This window comes from Mobula hypostoma, chromosome 2 (assembly GCF_963921235.1).
Source record: "Mobula hypostoma chromosome 2, sMobHyp1.1, whole genome shotgun sequence".
Classification (NCBI taxonomy): Eukaryota; Metazoa; Chordata; class Chondrichthyes; order Myliobatiformes; family Myliobatidae; genus Mobula; species Mobula hypostoma.
Window position 1 is genome coordinate 240,332,451 of NC_086098.1, and position 13,420 is coordinate 240,345,870.

General features: G+C 43.8%; 1 protein-coding gene across 8 annotated transcripts in view; it reads left to right on the top strand.

The window, feature by feature from the left end:
* Window positions 1-13,420, top strand: part of LOC134342982 (tropomyosin alpha-3 chain) — a 78,094-nt gene that overhangs the window by 35,684 nt on the left and 28,990 nt on the right. For all 8 annotated transcript variants that reach the window (XM_063041748.1, XM_063041746.1, XM_063041747.1 and 5 more), the window contains 3 exons: window positions 2,652-2,785; window positions 9,766-9,883; window positions 10,882-10,952. In XM_063041748.1, the coding sequence (XP_062897818.1) occupies window positions 2,652-2,785; window positions 9,766-9,883; window positions 10,882-10,952 (323 nt within the window). The remainder of the gene's footprint in view (window positions 1-2,651; window positions 2,786-9,765; window positions 9,884-10,881; window positions 10,953-13,420) is intronic.

Genomic DNA, 13,420 nt, shown 5'->3' on the forward strand with positions numbered 1-13,420 from the left:
TACAATGGATCGAAAGGTGTCTGCCATGCCACACTTCATGGGAAAACAGCACCTATCGTGTTCTGCACAGCACTGTGTCTCACTCATAAGGACACTATCATTGCAGACACTAACCACGCTGCAAGCTCCAAAAGCTCCCTTCTAGAAAATCCTATAGGGCTATTAAAACAAAAAATTTACACCATTTTAAAAGCTTCTTGCCCTAGGCAATTAATCTGATCAACCATTTGAGTTGGCCTCCCCCCACCGCTCTATCTATTACCTCGATCACTGCACTGTAAACACCTTAAACAAACTTTTATAAAGCTGTTTACATTGTAAGTTCATTTATGTATTTGTGTACATTTCATTCCCTATCTGTACATTGACCTTAATTTTATATTTTGTATAATTGCTTAGTCTTTATAATTGTTGAATGTTTCTTGTTTCCTGACCAACACACCACAGCAGATTCCTAATATGTGTAAATGTACATGGTGAACAAAGTTGATCCTTGATTCACTTCCCATTAGAGGCCACGTGATAAGTATCTGCTCCCCGGATCGGAAGATCTAGGGGCCTTGTTTCTACAGATGCATTTCCCTTGATTCCCGTGGTACACTTGGATCACTCACCATGCATTTTGGAATTCCCCCACCCTGAGATCACTTCCACTATTGAGTACAGGAGTTATGCTGAAGCTGTAAGAGACGTTGGTGAAACCAAATTTGGACTATTGTGTGCAATTTTGGTCACCAACTTGCAGGAAAGATTGGAAGAGTGCAGAGATAATTTACAAGGAAGTTGCTGGGACTTCAGGACTGTTAAATAGGTTTGGGCTATTTTTCCCTTGAGTATAGGAGAGGTTTGATAGAGGTATTCAAAATGTTAAGGGGTATAGATGGGGTAAATGTATGCAGGTTTTGTCCACTGGAGTTGAGTGAGCCCAGAACTGGAAATCATAGGTTTAGGGTGAAAGGTGAAATATTAAAGGGGAACGTCTTTGCTCAGAGGGTGGTGAGAGTGGAATGAGCTGCCTACAGAAATGGTAGATGTGGGTTTGACTTCAACATTTAAGAGAAGTACATGGATGGGAGGGATATGGAGGGCTATTGTCCAGGTGTAAATTCATGGGATTAGATAGAATGACAGTCTGGCATGGTCTAGATGGGTTGAAAAGCCTGTTTCTGTGCTGTACTGCTCTATGACTGTAAGTGTTTCCTTCAGGTCATTGGAGGACTGAAGAAGTCTAGTGAAGTTGAGGTGATATTCCATAGGAGCAGTGCTGGAGTCTCCTCCTTGCTTGAGCATTTTATACACCCCCTGACGGAGGTGCAGTGCTCTACGTGGGCTTTGGTTCTTTGTTCAGTTAGTTCTCTTAAATAATCTTTGGAAAAATGTGTATGTTCATTTATATTAAACAATATAAGAACCAACTCTTGCTTTTTTAAATTAAAACTAGACATCTAACAACAGAAACAACAAATGCACCCCGGCCTGTTACTGCCGAGATCCTTTTAACTCTGAGTAACCTCAGTCATTTCACAAATCAGTGTTTCCCATTGCATACCCACAGCCTAAAGCAATGAGTTAGGAGATCCTTGTACAATATTAAATTAAATGCAAAATTGACATCAATTGTATAACCAGCAGGATGTACCTAAATTTTAAAAAGACAGGTGTTCACGGTATTTTTTATAAACAAAATCCACAAAAAAGGTCTAAATATTCCGATCCCATCTACAGCAGCAGCAGCTGGCAAATTGGAACCAGGCCAGGCAGGAAAGTTAGCCAGGGCTCCCATTGTTCGTTCTGGTAATTGTGTGTACCCGGGGAGCGTGGGTGACTCACTTCTAATCAGAAGGCCATTTGATTGTTTTCCCAAAGTGAGATTTGTCTGCTGTGATGTCAACAGGCTGTTTCGGATAAATTCCAAGTGGAGGGAATGAATTGTGGATCAGTAATTGATGCTGGGCTGTTAAAGGGGTTTGGTAATGGTTTATTATCGCCATATCGACCGAGATATAGTGAAAAGTGGTGTGTCTGGCATGGTAGTGTAACTCTACCACAGCGCCAGAGGCCTGGGTTCAATTCCTCTACTGTCTGTAAGGAGTTTGCATGTTTTCTCCCCGTGACTGCGTGAGTTTTGTCCAGGTGTTCCAGCTTCTTCCCACGGTCCAAAGACGTAGGGGCGAGTAGATTAACTGGTCACATGGATTTGACTGGGCAACACAGGCATGTTGGGCCAGAAGGGCTGTGTTGTATCTCTAAATAAATTTCTAGAAGCTTATGCTTGCACACCATTCAGTCAGAATGACTCGAGTACATTCAGGTGGTAAAAAGAAAAAGAATACAGAATATAGAGCAAGACGCACAAGAGGCTGGAGAAGTTGATCAGGTCAGGCAGCATCTACAAAGAGGAATATATAGTCAAGGTTTTGGGCTGAGACCCTTCATGAGGATAGGAAAGGAAGGGGGCAGAAGCTAGAAATGTAGAGATGTTTAATAATACTGTTTGTTTTGATTTGCGTTTACGTAGAGCTTTTCACAATCCTGATTCCAAACAGGATGGGGCTGATGTGTGAGGACAGGTCCAGGCGAAAAAGATCTATATATTTTTTAAAAATTGGGCCATCACTCACTTTTTGGTTTTTCATTTCCTCCTTGCCTAGGCTGAGGCGGAGGTGGCCTCTTTGAACCGCCGCATCCAACTGGTTGAAGAGGAGTTGGACCGCGCTCAGGAGCGTCTGGCCACGGCCTTGCAGAAACTGGAGGAGGCTGAGAAGGCAGCAGATGAAAGCGAGAGGTGAGGCTGAAGGAGGCTTTGTTTCTTGGCAGATGCTGGAGTCTGGAACGAAACCAAAACACTGGAGGAACTTAGAATCAGCTTTAATACCTCTGACGTATGTTGTGAAATTTGTTGTTTTGCATCAGCAATACAGTGGAATACATAAGATATACTATCAATATATAATAAAATACAAACAATTAAAAATGTAAAATTTTAAGTTAAATATGTAATGTAAATAGAACAAAAATAGTGAGATAGTGGTTCATTGTCTTCAGAAATCTGATGACAACAGGGAAGAAGCTATTCCTGAAACATTGAGTGTGCATCTAGTCCTAGCTCCTGTATCTCCTCTTTGAAGGTAGCGATGAGAAGAGGGCCTCTCCTGGGTGATGGGGGTCCTTAGTGATGCCGTCTTGAGCCATCACCTTTTGAAGGTGTCCTTGATACTGGGGAGGCTAGTGCCCATGACAGAGTATGCTGAGTTTACAACTTTCTGCAGCCTTTTCTGATTCTCCGGTGGGTCAGGCAGCATTTGAGGAAGGAAATGCACACAGGAAATATTCCTCAAAGTGGTGGGCATGAAAGGTCTCAGCACTAAACATCTGCTGTCCATTTCTCTCTACAGATGCCGCCTGACTCCCTGAGTTCATTCAGCTGCTTTTTTTGGCGGCGTTTCTGTTTTTTTCCTCTGATGGTTAAAACATGTAGCTCTCTACAATAGGTGTATGGGTATGAGAGTAAACTAGTTAAGTTACTGTGCTGTTGATTCATTTCAAATGTTTGGATCCCACCATGGCAGCTGGGGAATAGAAATTATTTAGATCCTGACTTTTAGAAGATAGAACAGTACAGAACAGGCCCTTTGGCCCATGAAGTTGAGCCAACCTTTGAACCTACTCTTCCGTCCCACATAGCCCTCCATAGTTCTTTCATCCACGTGCCTATCTAAGAGTCTCTTAAATGCCCCTTGGCGGGGTATTCCAAGCACCCACCGCTTTGTGTTTTTTAAAAAACAACAACCCGACCTCTGACATCCCCCTTATACTTTTCTCTAATAATTTGAATTCATGCCCTCTTATATTAGCCATTTCCACCCTATGGAAAAAGGCACAGGCTCTCCAAAGCCTCTTGTCATCTTGTACATTTTTAAAATAACGTAAATGCAAAACTTCTGGATAACCAGAAAAAAAATTGCCTTCATTACCTGTTCTGACCTATTCATAACTCCAGACTCACCAAGTTTATTGCCTTCTCTGCCCCTCCTTTCAGAGGCAATGGTCTATAAGTTGCCAGCGACATCCCATAAACTGTTGATTAAATGAATGATTTGCATCGATCCATTGAATCAGAAAGGATAGGTCAGAATGACAATAACCTGTGGGGTGTAGTTACATCCGGCTGGAATAAATTGCCCGTTTCTTTGCTATACGTTATATTTATTTTTATTGTGCAGTAAGGCAAAATATCTGAATATGAGATTCAGATGCTGGAAACCTGGGGGAATTCACACAAAATACTGGAGGAACTCAGCAGGTCAAGTCAAGTCACTTTTTATTGTCATTTCGACCATAACTGCTGGTACAGTACACAATAAAAATGAGACAACATTTTTCAGGACCATGGTGCTACATGAACAATACAAAAACTACACTGAACTACGTAAAAACAACACAAAAACTACACTAAACTACAGACCTACCCAGGACTGCATAAAGTGCACAAAACAGTGCAGGCATTACAATAAATAATAAACAAGACAATAGGCACAGTAGAGGGCGGTAGGTTGGTGTCAGTCCAGGCTCTGGGTATTGAGGAATCTGACGATCTGGGGGAAGAAACTGTTACATAGTCTCATCGTGAGAGCCTGAATACTTCAGTGCCTTTTGCCAGATGGCAGGAGGGAGAAGAGTTCGTATGAGGGGTGCGTGGGGTTCTTCATAATGCTGTTTGCTTTACGGATGCAGCGTGTGGTGTAAATGTCTCTAATGGTGGGAAGAGAGACCCCAATGATCTTCTCAGCTGACCTAACTATCCGCTGCAGGGTCTTGCAATCCGAGATGGTGCAATTTCCGAACCAGGCCGTGATGCAGCTGCTCAGGATGCTCAGGCAACATCTATGGAAATGAATAAACAGTCAATGTTTTGAGTGAAGACTCTTCATCAGCACTGGAAAGAAAGGGGACAGAAGCCAGAATAAGAAGTGGGGGAGAGGGGAAGGAGTAATCGTTGCAGGTGATCGGTGAAGTAAAAAGCTGAAAAATGGTCAGACTGCAAATGCTGTCTAGACAGCATCTTGGAAAATAGTACAGTTGACATTTCGGGCTGAAACCCTTTGGTAGGAAGGGTACTGTACTCTTTTCCTAGATGCTGCCCGGCCTGTTGAGTTCCATCAACATTTTTGTATGTGTTGCTTGGACTTCCTGCATCTGCAGATTTTCTCTTGTTTGTGACTTATTCCCGATGAGGGTCTTGGTCCAAGTAGTCGACTGTTTATTCTTTTCCATAGATGCTGTCCAACCCGCTGAGTTCCTCCAGAATTTTGTGTATGTTACAAGGCAAAAGTATGTTGTCTTGCTGTACACAGTGCTAGTTAAAGTTCCTGGCTTTGAGTCACTGGGGAGAGCTGTGCTGAAATGCTTTGTTTTTCAGACAGTTTAATGTGGAAAGTTTGCTGTTGGGTCAAGGCCATCTCCAGTCTGTTGTTATCAGCTTGTACCACTCACACTGTGAAGCAAACAAATGAAGCATTGTCCTTTGTGTTCTCACCAGCCTATTCAATGTGTTAACCCTTCTCTGGAGCAGTGCTCACACTGTCGATGCGTCAGCACATGGTACATCACTAAGCACAATACTAATTAGGCAAGGTACCCAAACTGTAATGCCTCAGTAAGGCATGCTGACCCGATCCACCCCACACAGGCGCCTCAAATCCCACTTCATCAGCTACTTCCCTACAACCATCAGGTTCTTGAACTGACCTGCACAACCCTTGCCCTACCTCAGCAACAGAATGCTACTGCTCGCCTTGTGGACCATCCTGGACTTGTCTCTGTGGTTGTCTTTTCTTCGCTCTCTCACTTCACTGTCTTGACTAGTCCACAGTATATTCTGTGTGTTGTCTACACCCCCACACCCCCATGCTTGTGATACTGTACCAATACCTCTCCAAACTTGGGCACAGAACAGTAAACACAACTTGGCTTCTCCTGCTGCCTATAAAGTGCTTTGACGCACCCTGATGAACCGGTATTCAGCTCGCTACTCCGTGAGATTTACTCACCTCAGCGCTGAACTGGCTCTGCGGCTGTGGACTCACTCTCGGTCACTCTGTGGTTCACGTTTTGTGTTGTTATTTGTTTTCGTTTTTATTGTTTCCATGATTGGTTCCTTTTTTTTTGCAGATTGGTTGTTTGACTGTCTTTGTTGTGTGGGGTTTTTAATGGGTTATGTTGTGTTTCTTTGTTTTGTGGCTGCCTGCAAGAAAATAAATCTCAAGGTTGTACATACATACTTTGATAATAAATGTACTTTGAAATTATGAAAGGAGCCGGTCAAAGCCATTTCCCCCTATGCACACGGTTCTGTGCACTGTTCACTGGGTGGTAAGCTGCGTCAGGAGCCATGACCTTCTCTCATTCCTTGTGCAAGCCCAAGGAATCAGTTGTAGAGAAGAAAGAACTTGCATTTCTTCAGCCTCTTTCACTACTCCAAGGGCTTCACAGTGGAAGTAGTTCACTTCTGACACTCACGCCAGGTAGCTCCAATGCCACAGCCGGGAATGGCTAAGTAAATTGCTTAGCAAGTGGCTCTGTGTGACCATGGGAAAAATACTGATGTGTACATTTAAAATACATGGGCTCTGGATTTCTGGCCTTCCCAGAGCTTAGAAAAATAGAGGATCTGACTGAAACTTATAAAGTTCACTTATTTGGAGATGCAGCTTGGAATAGGCCCTTCGAGCCTCACGCCCAGCAACCCCTGACAACGGCTGATTTAACCCTAAGCTACAGTGACCAATTAACCTACTAACTGGTACACCTTTGGAGTGTGAGAGGAAGCCCACACATTCCACGGGGCGGATGTACAAACTCCTTACTGAGGATGCCGGGACTGAATTCTGAACGCTGACTCCCTGAGCTGTAACAGTGTTGTGTTACCACTACGCTGACAGAATGTGAGGAGGATGTTTCCCCTGGTTGGGCTTCTCGACTGGGGTTGATGGACTTGGGTCACAAGAAATTGAGGAGCGATGTGAGGAGAGGCTTCTTCACTCAACAATGAGGAGACTGTGTTTCTTCACTCAGCAATCTACACAATGAGGAGAGGTGCAGAAGCAAGTTGTTGGATATTTTTGAGGAGAAGGCAGGCTTTTGTTTTGTGTGGATGGAAGCGTGCAGTGGAATATGTTGAGGGTGTGCTGGGGCAGCCTGCAAGTGTCACCATACCTCAGGCACTGACATAGCACTTCCACAACTTACTAACCCTAACACGTACATCTTTGGAATGTAGCAGGAACCAGAGCACCCAGAGGAAACTCACATGGTCACAGGGAGAACATACAGACAGTGGTAGGAATTGAACCATGATCTTGCAGCTGGCCCTGAAAAGTGTTATCCTAACTGCCTAGTCAGGGCATCAAGGAATATGGGATAATAGTTACAGGTGTTTCCTCAGTTTATGAATGCCCAACATGTGCCTGTCCACATGAACGGACAGTTGGGAGACCAGCAGGATGAATTTGCCAGTGTTTGCAAGGCTGCAGGCATCTTCTGCTGGCTGGGAACTTAGTTCATGACTGCATGTCCAACTTGCAGACCGTTCAAGTTATGAATAGTTCCTGCCCCAACCTGGGGAATGTGTGTTTTGAGGCAGCTGACAGGCTGTAACTGTATTGAAGGGCTAAGTGCTCACTTCACTCACAATGTGGTACGAGCAAGCTTTGTAGCACTTCATGGACTGGCTGCATCACCAGTGGCAAAAGTGGGGAATGGTAGCCTATCAGGTGCACTGAATTATGGTTCAATTGACTTGTATCCTCCCTTGTGAGTGTGTCCAGGTAGTCCGTGAGTATGTGTGAGCCTAGACAGAATAATAAGTTCTTCAACTGTAAGGACCATCAGGTGACTGATTCTTTCCCCACCCACAATCTCTCTGTATCCTGTGTTCCTTCACTCTGTCTGCTACAACAGTCAGGATCTCCCGGTGGCCACCCATTTCAATTTGACTTCCGATTCTGACATGTCTGTCCAAGGCCTCCTCTACTTCCATGATGAGACCAAACTCAGAGTGGAAGGCAGGCCATGCCCTCTTGTCATACTCCCATCGGCTAGGAGTGACTGAAGCCTTGGTTCAGGAATGATTACTACCCTACAAACATCAGGCACCTGAACTGGCATCGATAACTTCACTCCCATAACTCTGAACTGATTCTACAACTTACAGCTCATGTTCTCAATATTATTTTATTATTTGCAGAATTTGTCTTTTACACATTGGCTGTTTGTCAGTCTTTGCTATGTATAGTTTTTGTAAATTCTGTTGTATTGGTTACCAATGATAGAATCAAATCATTTAACCTCTTCAGTTCGTCAGATGATTGCATTTCTTTCTTTAATGGCTAAAAGATCCAATTTGCTGAATTGGAAAGAGATTAACCCTCCTACTATATTTCACTGGTTTTCACAAACTATGTTGTGTTTAAATTTGGAAAAAATTAGAAGTGTGGTTTATGACCCTTACATTAAATTTGAAAAAACTTGGAGGCCATTCATTCAGCATTTTCATATGATATAATTTAACCATTTCCAAACTTATTTTACTTCTCTGTTGCGTTGGTTGAGAGGAATGGAGTCGTCAACACTAAGGTTTTCTTTTCTCCCATTTTTTTACTGTTAAAACAGCCCAGGTCTTTTTTTAGTTTAGTTGATTAATTCTGTTTAGATTTGGGTTTTTTTGAGGGGTTATTATTTTTTTTCCTTTTTCATGATTTTTGTCTAGATATTTCTTTTTGTTCTGTATTATTCATTGGTATCCTATATGATTGGGAGTTTTGTCAATTAAGTATTATTTGGTTTTATAATTACTCATGTTAATTATAACAATGTATTCCCAATAACTTTGTACTATTATTATGTCATGTTTATATTTTATGAAACTAATAAAAGGATTGAAAAAGAAAAAGTAAATTCTGTTGTATTTTTTTCCTGTGCATGCCTGCAGGAAAATGAATAATGAATCTCAAGGTAATATATGGTAACACAAAAATACTTCGATAAGTTTACTTTGGATGCCTCATATTCCACCTGGGCATTCTCCAACCTGATGGCATGAACATCAATTTCTCTGACTTGTGATAATCACTGCACTCTGTTCCCCCATTCTCTCCCCCCCCCCGAATTCTGTTTTTCTTTTACCCTCCCCATTCTGGTTACCCTCTCACCCCTTCTCTTCTCCTCCTCATCCTCATGACATGACATTCCCATCACCTTCTCCCCTTTACTCCATGCCCACAGTCCTCTCTTATCAGATTCTTCCTTCAGCACTTTACCTCTTCCACCTGTCACCTCCCAGCTTCTTACATCATCCCCCCTTCCCCCACCCACCATCCCACTCACCTGGTCGCACCTATCACCTACCAATTTCTTGTCCTCAAACTCCATTCCACCACTTTCCACAGGTTTGATGAAGGATCTCAGCCCAAAATGCCAACTGTTTATCCTCTCCATAGATGCTGCCTGGCCTGCTGGGCTCCTCCGGCATTGTGTATTGAAGATTTGAATGATGTCCCGTATGCAACAGCGATGCCTGAGGCTAGACTGGTCACATCCCCCTCTGCCACCAAGTTCAATAGCTGTCAACCCCAGGACCAAACACATTAGGATAGCCATTGCTACGAGGATTTTGGCTCCATGGCGGGGTAAACATGTGCTTGTTCAGGGGGCTGTACAGCAGAGAAGGCCTGCAGCTGACTAAAAGTCTGTTCTTTTTCCTCGCAGAGGAATGAAGGTGATTGAGAACCGTGCCCTAAAGGACGAGGAGAAGATGGAGCTGCAAGAGATCCAGCTGAAGGAAGCCAAACACATTGCAGAGGAGGCAGATCGCAAGTATGAAGAGGTGAGTGAGGCTGCTGGCTCTGTGGAGGGGTGACCACAGGCACATAGCATGTGTAATAATGCACATGGCAGACAACGTTGCTGTTCAGCTGGAGTTTCCCTTTAAGAAGAACTTTTTTGTTGTTATGAAGAGGGTGCTGCATTTAAAATTAAAGAGGTAAGTTTAAATTTAGATGCACATTCCAGGCACTCACCCCCTCTGTATGTTTTTAAACATGGGAGGAGCCTCAGCGATGTAGAGCAGTTGAATGGAACAGCTGTTTATCTGCACAGCTCGACAAATGGGCCCCTTTAAGGATATAAGAAATAGAAGCAGGCGCAGGCCATTCTGTCCCTTATTTGAGGCACATAGGCACAGAGGGAATTTTGTTACTAGCCAAACAAGTTTTATTTTTAATTTAAAAAATTTACAAGAATAACTCGTGCAACACTTTTTCTTGGTTAAATTCATAGACCATGTATTTAGTGTTAAATTACAGTTTAAAACCAATAACGCTGTTGCCACCACCACCACCCTGGGGGTGGTACATTACGGCAATAATCAAGGGGCTTCCTCACCATTAGCGGAAGAGGTCCTTTCCCACCGAGCCCTTGCAGTGGCTGCGGAGCATCCCGCAACATATACTTCTGCGGCCTGGAACGTGCACCGTTCCTCCACGGACATCTCGACGTGCTGGCAGACCAACAACTTTCTGGCAAGGAATTGAGAGATCCAGATAGGTATCATGTGCAAGCAGATTTGCCGTTTAAATTGGCATTGTGGGCCAGTATTGCTCCACTCACATTTATAATAGAAATTCCCTGTCAAAACGTGCTGCGATTACAGCCTCCCATTAGCACTCCTTGGTGTTTAATTCCCATCAGAGTGGGAATAGGTCTTGTTTCCCCTTCCCATCTCACGCGAACAACACCCACAAAGTGTTATGCAAAAGTAAAGAGCGGGCACACCTCCTAACTGGGAACCAGTTGACCTTGACGTGCATCCCATCTTTCTTGCAGGTTGCCCGCAAGCTGGTGATCATTGAGGGTGATCTTGAGCGGACTGAGGAGCGTGCTGAGGTGACAGAGTCGTAAGTATTCGGTTCCAGCCACCCCTTTCTTTGCTAGTGTGCATGGGCGTTCCTCATAATGCATGTTGCTTGGAAGATGGGTCTAAAAGTTAAATCCTGAAAACCTGGTTGGTTTCCCACTACGTATTTTATGATTCTGTAGAGCACCACTCGTCTACAGTATAATCAGAAAACTGGTTTCTTACCTCACACATACCGAGGTACAGTGAAAAGTTTTGCATGCCATCCATACTGATCATTTCCTCACAACGGTACGTTAATGTGGCACAAGGGAGGAACAATAACAGAATGCAGAATAAAGTGTTACAGTTGCAGAGTGTAGTGCAGGCAGGTCACCATGAGGTAGATTGTGAAGTCAGGGATCCATCTTATTGTATAGGAGGGCCATTCAACTGCCTTATACTGTCTGGAACTTAGAGGCTATGGTCTGACTTGATTAAAGGTTTTAAGGTATTAATGTGAATAAAACATTGTGTTCATAATATGACAAGATGGACACTGTTGCGTACTAGACTGTTCAACAGTCTCATAACACCAGGGTAGAAGCTACCTACTTTTAGGCTTTGTATCTTCTACCTGATTTTTTTTTGGGGGGGGTAGGAGAAAAGAAGGTGTCTGGGGTAGGTGCAGGGCCTTCGGTTATACTCGCAAACACAAGGAAATCTGCAGATGCTGGAAATTCAAGCAACACACATCAAAGTTGCTGGTGAATGCAGCAGGCCAGGCAGCATCTCTAGGAAGAGATACAGTTTTATTTAGAGATACAGTCGACGTTTCAGGCTGAGACCCTTTGTCAGGACTAGGGTCTCGGCCTGAAACATCGACTGTACCTCTTCCTATAGATGCTGCCTGGCGGCGTTCACCAGCAACTTTGTGTGTTCCTTCGGTTATACTGTCTGCTTTACTGAGGCAGTGCATTGTGGGTAGGTATGTTATGGTCCAGGGTTCCATGGGCAGCCACGGTAGTGTAGCGGTTAGTGTGACACTATTACAGTTAAGCATTTCCTCTGTAGGAAAGTTTGAATGCTCTTCCCATGTGCGTATGGGTTTCCTCCCACAGTCCAAAGACATAACAGTTAGTAAGTTGTTTGGTCATTGCAAACTGTCCTGTGATTAAGTTAAGGTTAAAGAGGTGTGTTGCTGGGTTGTCAGCTCTGTAGGCTAAACAGGCCTCTTCCGCATAGTATCTCTAAATAAATAATGTGATCTTTCAGAGATCTGAATCCATCGTCACCAGGAACCCCCAACAAAAAAGAAAATTTTAAAAAGCCGCAGATGCTGGCAATCTAGAACAAAAAAAGGACATATTGAAAACACCCAGCATCAGGTCAGGCAGCATCTGTGAATACAAGAACAGTTAATATTTCAGGTCAAAGAAACTTCATCAGATTTGGGAAAGAAAGAATGTGCTAGAAGAGCTCGGTGGGTTGAGCAGCGTCTGTGGAAGGAAAGGAGCTGTTGACGTTTGCATCAGGACGAGGCTATTGCTCGGTACATCTCGTCTCACGCAGCTTCCAGCTCCGTCTGCAGGGCTCCCAGTTCAACCTCGGCCAGGCTGTTGTTATTTCCTGCCTTCTGTGGAAAGGGAAGTGATCCCACTCTTCCGCTGCCTGTTCTGATGAAGGCCCTTTGATCTGACCTGTTAACTCTGCTTCTGTTCCCCCACCCCTGGCTGCACGAGTGTTACCAAGATTTTACATATTTAATTCTAACAATTTGGAAGGAAAGTTAGCATAGGTAAAGCTGATCTTTAGGGTGGCTCAGTGGCATAGCAGTTACTGCAATCGCTGTATAGTGCCAGTAATTACCGATCGGGGTTCAATTCCCACTGCTACGTTCTCCTTGTGACCGCGTGGATGCTCCGGTTCTCTTCCCTCCCCAATATTCCAAAGACATCTGGGTTAGGGTTAGTAAGATATGAGAATGCTGCGCCCATGACATTTGCGGGCCAGCGCAATCCTCACTGATTCGACGCAAGCAGCACATTTCAGTGTATGCTTCAATGTACACGTGACAAAGCTAGTCTTTAACTGTCATCAAAGTGAATCTCCTGTTACCAGATTGTCACTAATGGTCTTCAGGAATCGAAGTTCCTTCAGTATAACATCAGATCCACGGTGCGATGGTTGACTTTTAACTGCTCCCCGAATTGACCACCTTTGCTTTCTCAGTTGGAAGGAAATCAGGGATTGGCAGTAGGTGCTGTACCCATGGATCAGAAACTACAATTAATCTCGGTGCTTATTTTGTCCCTAAAGTTACTTGGATTCCCTTCTGTGCAGATGCTGGTATAAGATTTTTAAATTTATTTTTATTTAGAGATACAGCACAGTAACAAGCCCTTCTGTCCCAATAAGCCTGTGCTGCCCAATTAACTGACTAACCTGTATGTCTCTGGAATGTGGGACGAAAGCGGAGCACAACGCTGTCGCAGGGAGAGTGTACAAACTCCTTACGGACAGTATCAG